General features: G+C 41.7%; 2 protein-coding genes across 3 annotated transcripts in view; one reads left to right on the top strand and one right to left on the bottom strand.

Annotated features, from left to right (window-relative positions):
* LOC146367216 (abl interactor 1-like) overlaps nucleotides 1–2,566 on the top strand; it is a 20,859-nt gene extending 18,293 nt beyond the window's left edge. For both annotated transcript variants that reach the window (XM_084911812.1, XM_084911813.1), the window contains one exon: nucleotides 24–2,566. In XM_084911812.1, the coding sequence (XP_084767938.1) occupies nucleotides 24–199 (176 nt within the window). In that variant the 3' untranslated portion in view covers nucleotides 200–2,566. The remainder of the gene's footprint in view (nucleotides 1–23) is intronic.
* LOC146367215 (amyloid beta A4 precursor protein-binding family B member 1-interacting protein-like) lies at nucleotides 2,436–18,668 on the bottom strand. The gene is made up of 13 exons (XM_084911814.1): nucleotides 18,580–18,668; nucleotides 14,805–14,864; nucleotides 11,702–11,789; nucleotides 10,981–11,192; nucleotides 10,818–10,889; nucleotides 10,545–10,704; nucleotides 10,077–10,198; nucleotides 9,905–9,979; nucleotides 9,676–9,819; nucleotides 7,029–7,139; nucleotides 5,626–5,724; nucleotides 5,310–5,394; nucleotides 2,436–2,957 (listed from the first exon to the last, which is right to left on the bottom strand). Exons 1-13 carry the CDS (start codon nucleotides 18,607–18,609, stop codon nucleotides 2,827–2,829), a joined length of 1,389 nt encoding a protein of 462 aa, XP_084767940.1. The 5' UTR covers nucleotides 18,610–18,668; the 3' UTR covers nucleotides 2,436–2,826.

The following is an 18,668-nucleotide window of genomic DNA, read 5'->3' as shown; positions in this document are numbered from 1 at the left end:
ACTGTATTTTTCATTTTCCACAGTTGTGGCCATTTACGACTACTCCAAGGACAAGGAGGACGAGCTGTCCTTCATGGAAGGGGCCATCATCTACATAATCAAGAAGAACGACGATGGCTGGTTCGAAGGCGTCTGCAACGGCGTCACTGGACTCTTCCCTGGAAACTATGTTGAGTCGATCATGCACTATGCTGACTAAAGAAAACAAACAAAAAAACCCACACGTGATGGCGCTGCAGAGGTAATCCGTGAAGATGTACAGACGTATGCGGCGCAGCGATAGCAGTTCATACAGTTTTGAATGAAGTGCCATGGTGAATTAATAAGTAGTTTTCTTCTTTTGTGGGGAGAGGAAAGGGTTTGATCTGCCCTATTAAAAAAATAAATACGTAAATAAGATGCCGCACAAAGTAGGAGGGCGTTGAAGCTTTGCAAGGCCTGTGTCTGGAAGTAAAGGCCTTTTTTTTTCCACCACTGTCACATGGTAGGGCTCATCAAACAGCAACATTTTGCCTCACGACAAAATGACGTACATCAATAACAACTTCAGTGGATACAGAGTAAATCTAGATGTAGTGTTGCTTTTTCCGAGTATGCAGTAGATCCAGAAAGTGACGCACTCCTACAGTTTTACCGAGACAGTGTAACCGCTTTACGGTAAAGTGCTGCACACTTTTTCCTTCTCGTTTATTTGTACTGTAGACCATCAGACCAGCTCTTTCCTTCCTTTTGAAAAACAACGATCTTACATTATCAGAGACCTGAAAAGGACAAACGAACGTCATCAAGTGCATTAGGACACAGCTGAATGTGCCGTTGACGTCCAAATCACACAAGGTGTTTAAAAAAATATATTAAGGAGGATAATGGCCAGATGGAGCTGTGTATTCAGTATGCTCTCTGCTGTTAAAAAAAGGGGTGGGGGTTGAAGTGAGTGTATAGACTGATCGCAAAAAAAAGAAAAGAGTTTCTTCTTTCTGATGGAGTCTCTTTCTGTTCTCTAACTTGTATATAAACTGTAATGTGAGAAGCTGCCAGTACAGTACATTTGTCAGTGTGTTTCACCAGTGTTTCCATCAGCGTCAGTGGGTGGGGGGAAGGGTGTGGTGCCAAGAGTGGATGTTTTGAGAATTTGTTACTTTACTTTTTACTTTATTTTTACTTGAAAATTAATTTTATTCATCACCCACAGTGCCATTTTAACGTGATTCAGGCAAAGTGGTTGTGTACAGGCATTTATTTTTCTACGTTAGGTCACAACTATATCGTCTTGATCGCCATCACTGTATTTGTCGATGCTGTCCAGCTACTGTAGCAGAGCGCTCACGTGCTTGCTGCTTCGTGACGCGAAGCAGAGGAAGGACTAAGTCGTGTGGCTTTCTTGTTTTTTTCATGTTGTTTCCATTGTGCACTGATTAGTTAGCGGTAACTGTGATGACTTTTATTTCCATCATGGCTTTTATCACAAACACAAGCGTTGCCATCTCCAAAGTATCAACTAACCTTTAGGCTTTGTTTGTTCTTTCAGTGGTTGCTGGTGCGGTGCTTTACATTGGTGCTTAATAACCATATTCACCAACCCAAACAACCTCAAGTCCAAGACTCCTCCCACACAGAAATGTAACAAAGGACTTTTAGTGTCGTTATCGATCGTTTTGATTGTAATCCTCGGCCACTTTTGTGTTTGTAGTGAATGTAGGTGACTCGGCGATGGTGATGTGCTTCAGCTGGAGTCGCTTTATGTCTTTTTGTCCGTTCTGTGCTACACACGAATGACACCTGCTACCTGCAGTGAAGGAAGGAATCTCAATCTTTAGGTCTTAAAAGTTCCGATTTGTCCTACGAAATAAGATGCCTGTTCTGGCGGAGTGATTGTTGGTGCAAACTCGCTCTCAAATATCATTCAATATAATGCCTGTCTCAGAATATATGTTTGTAACAAGTCATATGAACATAATCACGTGTACTTTAGAATAATAGGGGCATTGAACTTTTATTTTGAAAGGGAATATTTTCAAGGTTTTTAGGCAGAATATGACTCATTCATATCGACAGTATTCATAAAGCATGGAAGTATCTAAACGTCATTACAGTGAATGATTCGCCACTACATCCCTTTCTTGATTGTATTTATTCCATCATGAGGTCATTTTGTTTTGTGAGGACTTTTTCTACCTGATGTATTTCTAGCTCTGCATTCAGCTTCTTTTTATGTGTGAGACTGCTGAGGAAGGATTCGCTAGCAGTTTTATGTAAATGATTTATTTATACTTACTTTTTTCATAGAGTAATCATGAGACAACCACCGATGTGCAAAACTTTGTAATGTTTACCACTTAACGTCTCTAGCATTTCAGGGCATCACAGGTCAAGGCGCCTTTCTTTGATGTGCGTTTTCTTATGATCATTTGTGGAAATGAAAAGAAAAACACAAAAAACATCCGAAACTTTAATGTTCATTGGAGCAGAATGCGATATTTGTCTTCTCCTCTCAGTTTGTACATAGGATGTGTTCATTGAAATTTATGTACAGCCTTTTTTGTAATAAACAGCTCGATGAAACAAATGACAGCACTGTGAGTTTTGTGCCAATGAGCTGTCTCAAAAGATGGAAACAATCTGCAGCATACTGTAAACATGCTGTCTACTGTATGTTTGTGCCCCCAAATAAAAACCACAAATAAATATAGATTTGTGAATAAATAACTTTCAAAACATGCGCTTATATCTTACCACTGCTATGTGTTTATGTGTAACTGCAGCCTTATTTTAGGAGAAACTGGCTAAATCGAGGCTATGTGAGATTAATTTGCGATGTACACAGTCTCAAAAGGATGTACGTTCTGGAGGGGGAGGAGGGATGAAGTCGGGTGGTGGCTCATATTCGTAGTCTTCAGTATGGTTTGCGATTTTGGGTGCTGATAGACCCGGCTCAGGGGTGTGACCACTGGATTTTTCTGTAAAGACATATAAGAATGAAATTAAGAAGTCTTGAGTTTCAGATTCAAATATTCAGGACTTTACGCCGAAAATAACATAATACAAAGATGATACAAAGAAACTGTTCAAAAAATGAATAAAAAAGGTAACACACACATCGAGTCTTGATGAATGAAATATTCAGGGTGAAAATCTTTGCTGATTTAGATTGTTTAATTCATCGAGAACAAACTAAAAAAACACATAAAAAAACAAAGTTCAAAACTGAAATCACAGTGTGATCCAACTAGTGCCTGTGTAGCTGCATCCAGTCCCAACAGCCTCTGGGCTTCTGGTCAGAAATCGAATCGTGTCCTGCTGGATCTCTTCACAGACCTGGATCAGGATATCACTGAGCTCCTGGACAAGTCGCTGTTTGGCAGTGTTGGATTCACCAAAGTTGGATTCAAGTCTGGTGAAGGTGAGGGCCAGTCCATGGGCAATCAGCGCCTTCGACATCCAGGCACTGCTTAAACACTGAACAATGTTGAAGGCAGCATAAAATCTGACTATTTGATGCCTGTGACATGAACCTGCTTTCATTTGTAAAGACAACAGAGTGCCAGTGGTGGACCTGCCAGTTCTGGTGTTTTCAGGCAGTGCCAGTCAAGCTGCACAGTCCTGGGCTGTGAGTACAGGTCCTACTAAATGATGTGGGGTCCTCATGACACCATCACAAAGTGGGATTCTAACAATTTGGTCAGAAACACAAATGGTAGGCTGTTGTACGTCATTTTATGTTCCTCTATGCACAGAGGAGCAGATACTGGTCGTGCTGGCCTTCTATGGCCCTGTCCAACTCTTTTTATGTAATAGGCTGTCTCCTAGTATCTCGCCAACACTCTTGAGACTGTACTGACAGACATAACAAACCTTCTAGTGATGCCAAACATGGATGTGCCATCCTGGAGGAGCTGTTCCACCAGTGCAACATGAATGGGCTGCAAACACCAACTCGCTGCATCAGTAGTGACGAGAATATTTCCAAAAAAGGAAACTTAGAGATAAATCGGTCGGGAGGGATACGAGGAGATTAATGATCTGTGGCCACACAAGAGTAAAGTAAAGCAAAAGTAACTATGGGAATGGGTTCATAACTGTACATGGAGAAATAGTTTAAGCTAAACAATTTTAATTTAACATTTCATCACTCAACGTAAAATAAGCAAATATTTGGGGCTTTGGGCAGCACGGTGGCACTGTGGTTAGCACTGCTGCCTCACAGCAAGAAGGTTCTGAGTTCAATTCCACCATCAGGCTGTATGGAGGCCGTCTTTCTGTGTGGAGGTTGTATGTTCTTCCCGTGTTTGTGTGGGTACTCTGGCTTCCTCCCACAGTCCAAATACATGCACTTAGTGAGGGTAGGTTAATTGGAAACGCTAAATTGCCCATACGTGTGAATGCAGGAGTGAATGTGAGCGTGACTGGTTGTCTCTATCTACGTGTTAGCCCTGCAACAGACTGGCGACCTGTCCAGTCCAGGGTGTACCCTGCCTCTTCCCCTAAGACAGTTGGGATAGGCTCCAGCCCCCCACGACCCTGAAAAGGATAAGTGGAAGCGAATGGCCCTCAGGCAGCACTGGGGGCCTGAGCTTTAAAAGCAGATATGATTGTATGTTGCAGTTCACAGGAACACCTCTGAAAACCATTCACTGTATGCTGGCCATGCATGCAGGCCACTGGTGTACCACTGACTAAACAATCAGGAACAGACTTCACGAGTGTGGCCTGAGGCCCCGATGTCGTCTCATGGACCCTGTGCTCACCGCCCAGCACCATGGAGCCTGATTCACATTTCCTATAGAATACATAGGTGGTGGCTTACAATGGCACCTACAATGAAATCTTGAGATCCTTTCCCAGGTGCTTCAACCAACATTAACACATTGCCTCAGTTGACCTTAGTTGGTCACTGATAGGGTGGGGCAAAGTCTCACCATGGTTTCATTCTTAACCTGATGTGATAGTAATGACCCAAGCCATTTTACACACCATGGCTCATGTGATGATGTACATGATGATTAGAAGGTTAGCGACCACCACCAAAGAGGACGATGCCCACTAGGGTTTAAACACCTATCCATGTTTTGTTTTTAAAATTGAAGAAGGATGTGAGGATGAATGTCTTCACAAGCTTAAAGATTTCCAGTTGCCTTATTTTAGCACACAAAGAACCGTTTTCACTCATAGTACACAGATTGTTATAATACTTCTGGAAACTTGCATGTCAATATATCTGCATGCAATTCTAAGGGCAAGTAACATTAAGGAGAATCAGCATGTCCATTATTCTAACATAGTTATATCTTAGTACAGACACTGAAACTTACCTTTATATGCAGCAGACTGAAGGGTTTTTGTAGGAGAAGCTCTCTTCATCGCTGCCTGGTAGTTTTTATACAGGGCAGTTCCATACTGAACACACACAGAGGACACAGTGACATATATATACATATATCTTCTATATGTATAAAAGAGGGCTGTGTTTGCACTGTCCATTCATTCATGCCGTGGCAGACATTTTTGGAGTCACATAATTACATGACACACCAAAAAGTAGTTTCTAAAAGGTGTAGACTCCATCCATCAACCTGAATGAGTGGACCGTTTGAACACGAGCCGGGTTTTTAATTTCACTGTTCTGACCTTGGCTATTCTGATGGAGTTGACCCAAAGCACCAGTGTTTTTTCATCATCACAGCAAAGTAATTTGATGTAGGGAGAGTCTTTCTGGATGCATGGGTGCTGGGAAAAGAGTGACAACAAAGAAAGCTTTTATGCCTAAGAGGACAGCCAGTCATTTAGTATCACAGTCCACTTCATTGATGGGGAGAAAAGAGAAAGAAATGGTCAACAGGTATGCTTTCTGGTATCAGAAGCCTCTAAAACGCTGCATCCTACGTTACCCATAAGTCTAATTCTTTTAGCAACCTGGGAAAAGCCAACATCTTTCCAAACCTGCACATTTAAGCTCACAGTTACAAATCCTGTGACATCACGCTGACATCATTTACTCAAGATGTCTTTCAGCGACACACAGAAAATGTCCCACTGTTTTCCACGGGTAGGGAAGTGGGTCTCATTTATATTAAATTAAATGTTAGATTTTGGTGCTTCTGTAAAAATATATATTTGTAATCCACAAAAGCATCCAGCAGAGGGCAGGCCATGCCAAACTGTAACTACAGAGTGGGCCGTGAATAAGCACTGAAGGGTTAAATCATTGCTCTGCCACTGTCATTGTGGAAGTCTTACGCGTGACTAACACTACATCTACAGAGTGCACGTGATTGTCTGGTCAAATTCTAACAGCTGAGAAGAATCTGTTTAACATACTGAGAAACGACCCAAAAAACAGGAAACTAGGTTGCACCCACTGGTCAGTATGGGCGAAACCAATTGAGGTTTTGTTTTTCTAGTACCACTTCCTCACTTAACTGCATCATCTGAAAAAAGCCATCTTGATCTGTTGTGCTGGAGTGCAGCTGTATGCTGAGTGCATCCGGTATCATTTAACTGTGGTCACTCTGGTTGGAGTGATATTTGAAACACATGTTAATGGAGAACAATATGAGTCAGTATGAGTCTTAAGCGTACAGCTGAGTAGCCCTCAGATATAAACTTACATGGCCTTCAAATAGTACTACCTCAGGTCTGCACTTTGCACCACTCCATGTTTAGGCCTGCCCCCGACCAAACCACAATCTTCTTGTTGCACTCTGCACTTCTGGTCACTGGTCTGTTTTATTCTTGCATGTTCAGGAAGCCTTCAGAGTGCTTAAAACAGATCAGACTACTTGAACTAATGAGAATGGATGCATCTCAGACTCAAAAATGGTAACTCAGGTAATTTTTCTTATAAGTATGCAAGTGTCCTTACACTGTTACTTTACAAAGAAGGGTCCCAAGTAAACAGCTGATCTTGTTTGTTTTGTTTGTGTGATTGCAACATCAGCCTATGATTAGGAAGAAGCGTGAAGAAATAGGAAAGTTGCATAAAGGGCTTCTTGATGCCATCGCCACTTTAAGATTCAAGCTGCTGAGCTGACCTTTAGCATGAAGCAGAAGTTGGTGGGAGCTCTGTACTTCTGTTTGTAGTTCTTGGTCATATAGATGTTGATTTTTTCAAAATGGACAAAGCAGGCGAGATCAGTGGATGACTGGAATATAGAAAACAACAGGATATTATGACACTATGGCAGATAGATACATAGAACAAAAGCTCAGACATTGGCTTCCTTATAAAATAACAAAATGTTTGTGATTTTGTCTCATTGTTTAGCAGCGCTTGTGGTAGGTATTAAAATCAAGGCAGATGGCCTTTAATGCAAATCCACGAGTTCACACTCACGCTCAGTACCATGGAAATTATACTGTTAATCTCTGTTAATCTCCCTTTTTTTAATTTCAATGTTCAACACATCATGTTCACACATATCAAAAGATGTTGATCTTCAGCTGAAACTTCAAAGTCTCACTTCTTGGAACTGTAGATGACCAACGGTTGACGGCGCCATACTTTACTTCTTCTTTTTGCTCTTATTTTCATGTAGACACATAAGACACACACGTCTGCTCCATCCATGTCTCCTTAAATGATTCCTTTTATGTCTGTGATTTGCACATCTGCCTCGCACAGTGTTGCGAATTCTTTCACTCAGACGATTTTTGGTGTCAAGCCTGGACGGGTGGTGTTTGTCTGCTCCGTTTTAGTGACAAAGACGACATGTTTCCCTTTAGCGTCGGCGAGGCAGCAATTCAAATTGTCCATCTTCATTTCTCCAGCTCTTTCTCGTGTCTTTCCAGCTCTGTGATGCTTGACCGCTCAGATGGATGCCATTATGCACTTCACACACAGGCGAAATATTCTTGGATTGTTGTTTATTGGCTGCTCTCATATTGTTTTAACAATTCGATTTAGTTCAAGTTTAGTTATATAGCACAAAATCTCAACTACAGTTGCCTCAAGGTGCTTTCTATTGTAAGGTAAAGACCCTACAGTAATACAGGGAAAAATGAGCAAGCACTTGGTGACAGTGGGAAGGAAAAACTCAGTTTTGACCAACATGTTCAGCTTTACACATTTACGATCAGCAGTCCTTCTGTAAAGCTGAATAAATGGGACGTGAACTGCCTGGCACTAAATCAGGTGAAAAACATTTTACTAAAGCTGTACATTAGCAAGATTCTGATGATGTTTGTTAGTCAACTCAATTGCTGTATGTGTGTAGAAGTGATCTAAATAAGACTTTGCTACATCGTACATGACATGCAGTAGCAGTGAACTGAAATATGCACCTGAACTGTTGCTAAAAAAAAGAGAAGGCAGGGTTGCGTCATCACTAAGATGGTTTTGTTTTTAGTAAATTCACATGAGATAAAATCAGACGATAGGCGTGCACTACAGCATCTCTTATTTCCAGTTAGAAAGACACTCCTTTATCTGCCTGCTTTACCGGGTGTTTGGCTGCTTTTCTGTTCTTTACTTCAGCGGTCCTCAACCTTTTTTGCGCCACGGACCGGTTTATTTTTCATGGACCGGCCTTTAAGGTGTCGCGGATAAATACAACAAAATAAAACTAGTACCGGTACCGAAAAAAAGAACATTTATTCATAACACACGTGAAAAGACCAAGGAAAACAGAGTAAACGATAAAAACGATAACAAAATAACGCTGAAAACCGATAAAAACCCTGAAAACTATACATTTGACACCTGAGCCTCAACTCTCGCGGCCCTTTACCAAACGACTCACGGACCGGTACCGGTCCCAGGCCCGGGGGTTGGGGACCGCTGCTTTACTTCACGACCGCTTTCCCACGCTGTCGATGTCAATACTGACATCATTACTCTAGTCCAATCATCTTCTTGCCCGCCTTCTTTGAGCCAATAAGCCCCCAAGGATCTCTCCTCATTGAACTGGCTTTTACATTTTAGTAATAAACAGTAAAACGTCTCTGACTAAGGGTCTTGTGCTTACAACATGATGTGCCTAAAAAGCTGCATTCTGTCTGAAGGCCACCAGATGGCGACAGACGTGTTTGCAAAAAGTCTGTGGAAACAACTTTCTGACTTGACCTCTATAAACACTCCAGTTGAGTTCATGGTTCATCATTTTGGGTCATGCTGAATAAAAAATTAAGTCTATTTTGTAAATCTTGATCATATTATATTTCATAATGAAGGACTAACTGGAATGAAACCACTTGCAAACTGGTTAACGACTTGTTGTTAGCAAGCAATGGTGGCGTGGTGGTTGCCTCATAGCAACAGTGCTGGGTTCAAATCCAGCATCTGTGTGGATTTGTGTCTTTGAGCTGTGGGGTTAGGTTAACTGGTGCCTGTCTCTCTGTGCTGGCCCTGCGACAGACTGGCCTATCCTATCGCAGGATACTGATGGTAGCTAGGGATACAGCTCTGGTGACTGTGAATTGGAAGATATATACACAACATGCATACAACAAAAAGTTATATGTGCTGGAATTCAGTGCAGCTATCACAGTATCTACATGTAGCTTAAATATTTACAGCAGTTTAGGTGTGAGGCAGGCCTCATTGAGATCAGCTTCATCTAAAGCCGAGCAGCAGAAAACAGCTAGCCTGGTGTAAGCTGTAGAAATGATTTTGCTCACTCAGGTTGCTAAACCTGTTTTCTTTTAAGCAGCAATACAAATAGAAACTTTGATTTGCTATACCTTTGTTTTTCCTTTGGGCACAAAGTAGATGCCCGAAGCCCTGAGCACAAAGTAGCGCGGTTTCCAAACCTTCTTCCCATCTTCTTTGAGGTAAAGTGTGCCTTCTAGGTCGGGAACAATCAAAGTCGAACCCCCGAAATTCTCCTGCAGCATCAGAGGAATGGCATGAAATGAAAAACTGAAACATGGCACCATCAATGAGATGCAAAAATGTGGCACTGCGACTGACCTTGACAAGGAGATCTTTAGCCTGCTGGTTAATCGCACTCAATGCTGCCTTATCCTTTTTCCACATGTAAAATATCTTCATGAGATGAGAAAAGCACAGTTTACTGACTGAGCATTATAACATATAATCACACTTCACCAAGAAGCAGGTGCTCTGTTACCATATTGCTCACCTGAGGCTCTGTGAACATCACATACTTTTGTGGTCTTGGCAAAAAGTAGATTTTGTTTTCACTGTACCGAGTCCAAGCAGACAGTGGTTCCACCAAATGTTCATGATCCTCAAAGGTTCTTTCTGAAATAATGGACAAAAAAAGAAAATTAAGGGAGGACACTCCACAAAAAACCTTTGTAAAGTGTGAAATGTGTGCTCAATTCAAGTGAATTCAATCTTATTTCTATAGCACCAAATTAGAGACTCTAGAATAATACAGACAAAACCTCAACAATTACACAATACCCCTGTGAGCAAGCACTTGGCGACAGTGAGAAGGAAAAACTCCCTTTTAACAGGAACAAACCTCCAGCAGAACCAGGCTTATCAGCCACCTGCTGCAACCAGTTGGGAGTGAGGGGAGGAAGACTCCTCTGTTATTTTGACTACCTGTTATCATGTTTACATGTGTGTGTCTTTATCTCACCAATCAGCAATTCGGGGTTGGTCTCACACAGACTCCAGACAGTGCTGCAGTCACAGTGCGTCTTCTCAAACAGTTTGTCCAAGACCTCTCGCACCGATTGCCTCTCGTCCACCATCAGAGTCTTGGAGCTGCCGTCACTCATGAGCACCTTCACAATCAACTGAGAGAGGCACAGTTACTTTAACTCAAGATTAAATGCAAGCTTCAATGAGACACAAACACACACACAGACACACACACACACACACACACACACAAATCTGCTGATCTTACCTTCCTCATTTTGGCTTCTTTCAGCTTCTCTAGAGCTAGTTTTATTTTCTCTGCTTTTGTTTGGGGTTCTCTCTGGAAACATAGAAGAACGTTATCTCTTTTGCTGCCCATGTCCAGGAAATTCTGACTTTATATTTTTTCTCAGTGCAAAACTTTGGTTTACAGTCTGCATGTCCCTGCAGGATACATCTGTGCCTGGCGGGGGAGGAAGGGCAGTGGCTGGCTCATGTTTCTGAGTCGTTGCGGGTGGTGCAGTTTGATCGTTTGTACCGCCGATGTTTGGTTCAGAAGTAACGGGTTCCTGCGCGGCTGACTTTGGTTCCAGGTCAGCCATTAGAGCATCCAGATCATTGTCTTCCAGTTCATTAAGAGACTCTGTAAGGAGATGTGTGGGTTTAACTATGACCTCAAGAGGGTAAGTTGGAGAATCATGGATGTAAAGCTGATTAATTCAAAACTTGAACTGGCAAGACACATCTATTGAGAAAAAATGAACGAGCAGCATATTCCAGTAGGAATACCAGGGAATCCTGGGAAACTAGGAGCGCACAGTGTCCTGTATCCCCCTCCCACTAAAACACAGTTTGCTTTTGGTTGTTTCAAATTGCTGATATGCCTTTTTTGCACCTCGGCCATAAAAAGCTCATCAGGTATGACAGATGAATCAGTTAAAATTCTCCACAACGTCAAGTCTCAGTCACCTTGCCCTCAAGGTCAAAATGGGACCCCCCCATAGGTCAAGTTTTCTGAAAAGCTTGGTTAATGTGATAACTCAAGAAGGAAGTCACCTTGGATTTTCAAATTAATGCCATAGCATCTACTCGGAGGCTGAGGGGGAGCGCTTTTCTTCTGTGAAACAGAGTTTCATCTGCATGGCTACTCACCATTCAGGTCGTTGAAGCCAATGGAGAAGGTTTTTTCTGTCTGGGCGGCAGAATCCGCTTCTGGTGAGTCACCTTCAGTCTTCAGACTCTGCAGGGACATCATCAGAGCCCCCCCGCCATCCCCACAGCCATGAATTACAGTTGCATGTCGTGAAAAACACATGTATGATCACAGAGGTCGTGTTCTTGGAGGGAAGCAACAGTTCATAGTTTGAGGTGGCGCTTTAAATCGAAACCCTGTGTCCTCAAAATACTCTGAACTGCTGTCTCTTGGTAACTTGTTTCCCTGTACTTCATCACGCTCTGTCTCCGAGCTAAATCGGTAACACGAAACACATTGCGCTCAGTGTTTGCAGGGGACAATAAATCACAAGTGTATTTGTAAAGAAAGAGCGATTCATCACAACGTTACAAATAATCACTGATTTATAATTGGGCCTTCCGAACTAAGGAAATGGCTCTGATATTTCAGTGTCCCTACCATTAAAAAACTTGCTATCAAGAAACAGACTCAAACTGTATGATTTTAATTGTTAACATGCTCTGTCTCTGCAGGCTCACTCATATTCTATAAACAACCTGGGCAGAAAACCTGCAAACAAAATGATGCCTCTGAGCGGGCTGTTCCACCCTGCTGACTGTGCCTAATAACACATTTGGTCATACTGGAGCTGCTCCGTAAATGACACCTCCAAGCCTCTTTAGATCAGACCTTTTTATACTTTCCTTTAACCCTTGTGTGGTGTTCATATTTTTGTTACTCAGCCAGTGTTCATGGGTCTGGTGGACCCGCTAGAGTTTTGGCTTTCCAAATTAACACTATCAAACAATTTTATGTTAAATTACTCAACAGATGTTTACTTCATCCCAATTACAAGCCATATGAACAGCAAACATGGTTAATTTTTTTCCTTTACCTTTGTTAGATCACATTTATGAATTAATGTGCTTCTCGTTTTTTAGGGTTTTTTTTATAAAATGTTATAAAAAAATAAATCAGTTATAATCAAGTGGAGTGAGTGGAAAGACACAACACATTTACACGTGAAGCAATATGTTTCACAACTAAATGGGATCAGCTGCTCATCAATGGTGACATTAGGCCCAGGGTTGTAAAACAGGGGGAGGCGGTGCACACACTTATCCCACACTGTCCTGATGGCAGCTAGCTTGTCTCTCTGCCGTCGAGCTGGTCTGTCATCTCGGTTATCAAAACGGATAATTCTGGAAATTTTGTGGAAGTTTTCCAGAGACATTGATGCACGGAAAGGTTCTTGCCGGTTTCTGCATCCCACAGGGATTCTGTGGATTCCCCTTTGGACCTGAAAACTCCTGCAAGGATAAGAACCCCAAAGTAGGCCTTTGGGGTTCTTAGATGAATTTGGTCCATCTCCTTCCATCTCTCTCCAAAAACACACCTTCCTTCTAGATTACTGCAATCCAGAATAATTTTCTGGATGGAATCTGGGATGAAACGCTCAAATGAAGACTTGATGTCCTGCACATGAGTAACTGTCAGCCGTGTTGGCCCTGGCTTATCACAGTAACAACTCTGCAGGGTGGCTCATTTCTTGGGCAAGAAGACCATTCAATTTCACCAGTTATTGACATCCATATTTCTTCACTTGCTGTCTGGTGGGCTTGTTCTGGTCCTGGAGCTGGCTGCAGATGGGGTACTCGTCTTCGTTTTGTTACTAAATGGTGCTCAACCTCATCCTCTTCTTCAAAGTCACTGTCAGACTCTGAATTTTCAGAAATGTGAAATATTCTGAACCCTCTTCGTCAACATCATCATCCGAAGCCCCTCTCTCTTCCAAAATCAATTGGATGGCCCTTGCAGCAGATAATCTTTTGCCATCTTGATCAGTTGTGATAAGGAACCATATTGGCAAAGTCTTATTTATAGTATTATGCCCCTAATTTGCAGGTGGGACAGGGTATGAGAAAATAAAATTTGGATCCCTCAAGAAAGAGGGTAAAATGTGTGGGAATGTAAGAGCAGACGGTGTTGATAGTTGAATTTTCAACAATGTTGCAACTTTGTGCGGGAGCAGGAGGGGAAGAAAACACTATCAGCAGCACCAGAAAGGAGGAAGACAGAGTGTAGGAACACAGGACCTACACTTTCAACACTTTTATTAGACCTGGGTCCAGTGGACCCGAACACCTTGTATGTAATGTAAATGCGTGGGGGGAGGTACAGTATGAGGTCATTGAAAATTAGTTCGGATTTATGTTCTTCACAGAAAATAAGCCAAAGCCAATGAATTTCAGTTTGAAAAAATAATTAATTGTTTAATTTTTCTTTTGAAAAAAACTGAAAACGGGTCTCACAGACCCGAACACCATACAAGGGTTAAAAAAGATTTTCTACCTCCGAGGCAGTAAAGCATAGAGAACCAACCCAATCAAGGCAATAAGAGGAATCATTTAAATCCTTTTGTTTCTAAGAGTCTCTGGGGGTCGACGCTTAACTCTAAATGCTTCTCTCGCAAATTCTCCTAATAGTCTTTGGAATGTTGTTTATCACTGTGATGGCTTTCCAAAGAGGATGCAAGTCAGAGTGACAAATGGAGCCTTTCTGGTAAGCATGATGTAATACTGAACATAGATTTATTCCATTCTCAGGGCCGTGCTCGTTTGCAGCTCACATGCAGGGGTTGGAAATTGACACTAACACGCCAAGTCTCAGACCCAGGCTTCAATCAGTTATGAGTGTATAACGTGTTTCTTGGCGAGCTGCAGTTTTATGATGAGCAGCTTATGTGTGCTTAAGGAAATCTGCAGCCATCGCCCACAGTCCAATCCACAGACGATGACTTCACATGTCAGCATTATGGTCGTCTTTAGGATGCCCGTTGCAAAAACAAAAAGTACAGCCTCAGACAATGCCCAGATTATGACTAAAACACTGAGTGGATTATTCACTTTCATTAACCTGTTCCTGCCTCAAAAGAATGGCATCTTGCACAGTGTCAACATGAAGCACTATTCACACATTTTCCAATCTTTTACAGGGATTACCATGTACCTTAAATGTTCATCAGCTTACAGCATCACAATCAAATCAAATCGAAAACAAAAAAAAGAAAAGAAAACTCACCTGAGAGAGATGATCCATCTCTCCGAGCAGGTGAGTGAACATGGCGTCTATGTCGTCCATCTGCAAACGGTAGAACGAGGAATTCAGATTTTTTTAGGAGCAGTTTAGGGGGACAGAATAATGCAAGATGCAGAAAATAAAGTAGATAATGGTGAACCGCCCTGTAGGAGGCACTAGGAAGTGAAAACTTTGGCCGATTTCAGTTCGTTTTGCGATCAGTTTCATGTTTGTTTTGTGTCAGTTCTGTTTGTGGAAAAACTGGGGGGGTGCAGTCCGGCATAACAGCTGACATTTTTGTGGCAGGGCCCACACAACCAGTGAGCGTATGCGCACACATGCACAGTTCTGGATGTGACAATCCCCATGGCAACAGGGGATAAACAAAATGCAAAGTGCAGCATCTATTTAGACAGAGCAATCAAGAGCAATGATCCGCTGTGTCATCTCGGTGACTTTACAAAGAGACGAAGCAGCTGTTTCTGTGCTGCTCTGGCTGCAAAGTTGCTTCAATTCCTTGGACAGCAAACGTGGAGCTTGTGACCTTCCATTTTCTAAGTGTTCTCTTTAGTATGAGTGCACAGCATAGATACATTTCTTAAATAAGCTAAATAGTTTTCACCTCCTGTAGATGCCATCTGTGTAACTCTTTGTACAGTCTCTGATGGAAAAGCGATAGCTAAAACTCAAATGCTTTGTTTTCTTCGCACTAAATTGATCAGCCCTGCAAAAAGGCTTCATTGAGATCAAAGGTTTTCACCAGACCAAATTTTCTGTGGAATTCAGTGTCTGGGTTTTTCCATATGGGGGCGGCATCTTGCCAGCTTTAGGTCTTGTATGTGGATCGGCTTGAAAAGCAAACTGAAGAATGAGCCCTCTGCTTCTTGCCAACTCTGCGAGACTGTTGCAATATGTGGTTATCAATACCAGTAGATGCACTTATTTTGAAAAGTCCCAGCAGCTTACCTTGACTCTGAAAGCTGCACGTACAGCAAATATAGACGTGGGGATGGTGGTAAGATTTAATATAGTTGTTTTATTTGAAGCAACTTGCCTCTTTTGTATGTGCTAATTTATGAGCTCAGCAGGTCATAAGCATGATACCATTTCCTGATCTTCACACACATCATGTTTTTCTGCACTTTTACTATGACACATAAGCACGTAACACTGCAGTCATACAATGGCTCTGCAAGTTTGCATCTATTATTAGCTTTTCTTTTCTTTTTTGCTCTAATTTCAAAATGTGTGAGGTGGAAACTGTTTCCATTCTTTTTTGTACGTCGTTAGGTTTTGCTCTTGTTTGTGCAACTGACTGTCTTTAACATTAGAAATGCAATCTGATCTACCCATCTTAACATGCTAACGTATAGTTTTGCACCCTGTCCTGTTCTGTGGATTTTATCTTTTGGGGTTTTTTCTCTTTCATCTAAGAACCCTACACTGGTTATAAAAGATGAACACCTGGGCTATTCAGAAACAACATCTTTAAGTTAAGGGCTCATGGGCAAACTTTACTATTTAGATTATTAGTATTAATTTGTCATTTCTAGTAATTTGAGGATTTCAAGTTCTGTATTTTTTCACATTTTAGCTGTTATTTGACTCAATGAGTCACTTTTAATCCTGTTAGCTGTATAAAGTTTTTTACGTTTACATAAAAAAAACACCTTATTTTTTCCTGAGGTAATCTGCCTGCTCTGGCTGAAAATATTTGCATGGACCAAAGAGGTGTTGTTACAGGCTGTAAAAATGAAAACTGGTATCTAAAGGACGCTAAAGTGCCCCATAGATCTAAAGAGTGCTGTCATTTTAAGTGAAACATTTCTTCACGTTTGTAATTAAAAGCAAGACTTTGTCCCCACTTTTCCTAATACTGGCTCTAGGTTCTATGTTTTGTATATATATATTTTGAAGTATTAAACTTGAAGAATGAAGTACCTTCAGGGCTATTTCAAATCTAAATCACTTTCATCCAGCCTAAAAGACCTATTTCAACAATGAGATGCAAATGTATTCCCTGTATTCGCAATTCAGTTCACTTCAGTTTTATTTATATAGCACCAGATTACAACAAGAGTCGCCTTAAGGCATTTTATATTGTAAGTTAAAAACGCTACAAAAATACAGAGAAAACGGCAACAATCAGACCTCCTATGAGCAAGCGCTTGGCGAGAGTGGGAAGGAAAAACTCCCTTTTAACAGGAACAAACCTCCTGCAGAACCAGGCTCAGGGAGGGGCAGCCATCTGCCTCGACTGGTTGGGGGTGAGGGGAGGGAGACAGGACAAAAGACACACCAGTGGAAGACTGCCAGAGATTAATAATAAGTAATGATTACATGCAAAGTGTTATATAAAGACACAAGGTGAGTGAATTGCATCATGGGAAGCCCCCAGCAGCGTAGGTCTGATGCAGGGTAACTAAGGGAGGACTTTTTAAGCCTAATTGTGAATATGGACATTGAATAATAAAGTCGAGGTCAGTAATATAAATAAACGATGACCACAGCAGACATGGTTGGGCTGTTTAGCTTGGCCCTAATATATTGCAAACATTAAAGCTGCAGCTTAAAGTATAGAACATGCAGATTCTGTCCTGTGTGCACTGAGTCATACATGTTGTTTGAAACATGTATAAACTGTCTGCCTGTATTTATTAGTCTCTGCATAACTTGCGCATTCTCATGCGACAGATGCGCGTCCACTGTGCCATCTCTGTTGCTCAGTCTCATTCTGTGTTTACGCCGAGCAGTAAACAGACCATTAAAGTGAAACGGGGTAAAAGGGGAAGAGTGGAGCGAGATGTAGCTCACTAGGTATTGCTTCCACATGAAAGTGAAATTTTTGGATCGCTACAGAACTTTACCTCTGGACTTCTGCGTCACACATGTGAAACTCATTCCAATCCTCCGTCTCCTTTGTCTCGTGTAACCTTTTCGTTTAATTTTTCCCGATTAATTTCAACAAATGTGCATTTGCAGACTGCGCTCATGAAAGCAAGCAAACACCACATTTGTTTATGAATTCCATACTCTCATCAGGCATGTCAGAGTGTTGCCTCTGCCTCCCGATGTGGTCTCACACATCAACAAAAACGAGGCAACGCCAAGAGACACGCAGGCGGCCGTGCCAAAGCCTGAGCACAAAAGGCGATTTATTGAGATGTATGTGCATGAAAGGAATCACAGTGCATTGCCTGCTAACAATAAACCAACATGTTTTCTCTCTTCTTGCGGTCGAGAGCTTCTTGCTGTTTTCTAATTAGTTGCACAACCATCCACTGGCTGCTGTGAGAGGGCATGTGTTTGTCTTAAGCAAAGCTGATGTGGCCATTCAAGTATTTAACTCTTAAAAGAACCAACAGAAGGCAGAAATGTGTGCATGCGCAGTAAGCCAAAAGCTTTACATACTTCAAATGATTAGATTCTTATCCATCACTCACCATGAAAGTGTGATCACTCTTAACATCAGGCTGCAGTGTGACAACCAGCCCCAAAATATAGCGAGAGCCAGAGCAACAAGAGCATCACTGAGCTGATCTGGACTTACAGCTACATGAAACAACTAAAACTCGCAAAAGCAAGACTGCAGCTCTTAAATGCTGATTTAATCATGCTCATTTTATTTAAGGCTATCCTGCAGCACAGCACTGAACTGTTAACACAGTAGTTCTGAATTTAGTAGTAGCATATTTTTTATTGTATTGATTTACTATGAAGTTCCAACCAACTTAAATACAAACTCTATCTTTCATTAACATATTTTTAGCATTCTTACCTTTTCTCTGTCTTTGACACTTGAAAGCATCACAGAGTGAATGTCATTGCTGCAACCCTGACAGGTCAGTCTATATGTGAGCACTTGCA

The sequence above is a fragment of the Perissodus microlepis genome, chromosome 18 (assembly GCF_051167445.1).
Source record: "Perissodus microlepis isolate ML-2025 ecotype Zambia chromosome 18, ASM5116744v1, whole genome shotgun sequence".
NCBI lineage: Eukaryota > Metazoa > Chordata > Actinopteri > Cichliformes > Cichlidae > Perissodus > Perissodus microlepis.
The sequence above is the reverse complement of the archived record's forward strand: the minus strand, read 5'-3'. Positions and strand labels throughout refer to the sequence as shown.

Coding starts and splice junctions, on each gene's coding strand:
- LOC146367215 (XM_084911814.1), bottom strand. CDS start 18,609: ATGCTTTCAAGTGTCAAAGACAGAGAAAAG. Junction 11,790..14,804: donor AGATGGATCATCTCTCTCAG/GTGAGTTTTCTT, acceptor ATGTCCCTGCAG/AGTCTGAAGACTGAAGGTGA. Junction 5,395..5,625: donor ACTCCATCAGAATAGCCAAG/GTCAGAACAGTG, acceptor GTGTGTGTTCAG/TATGGAACTGCCCTGTATAA.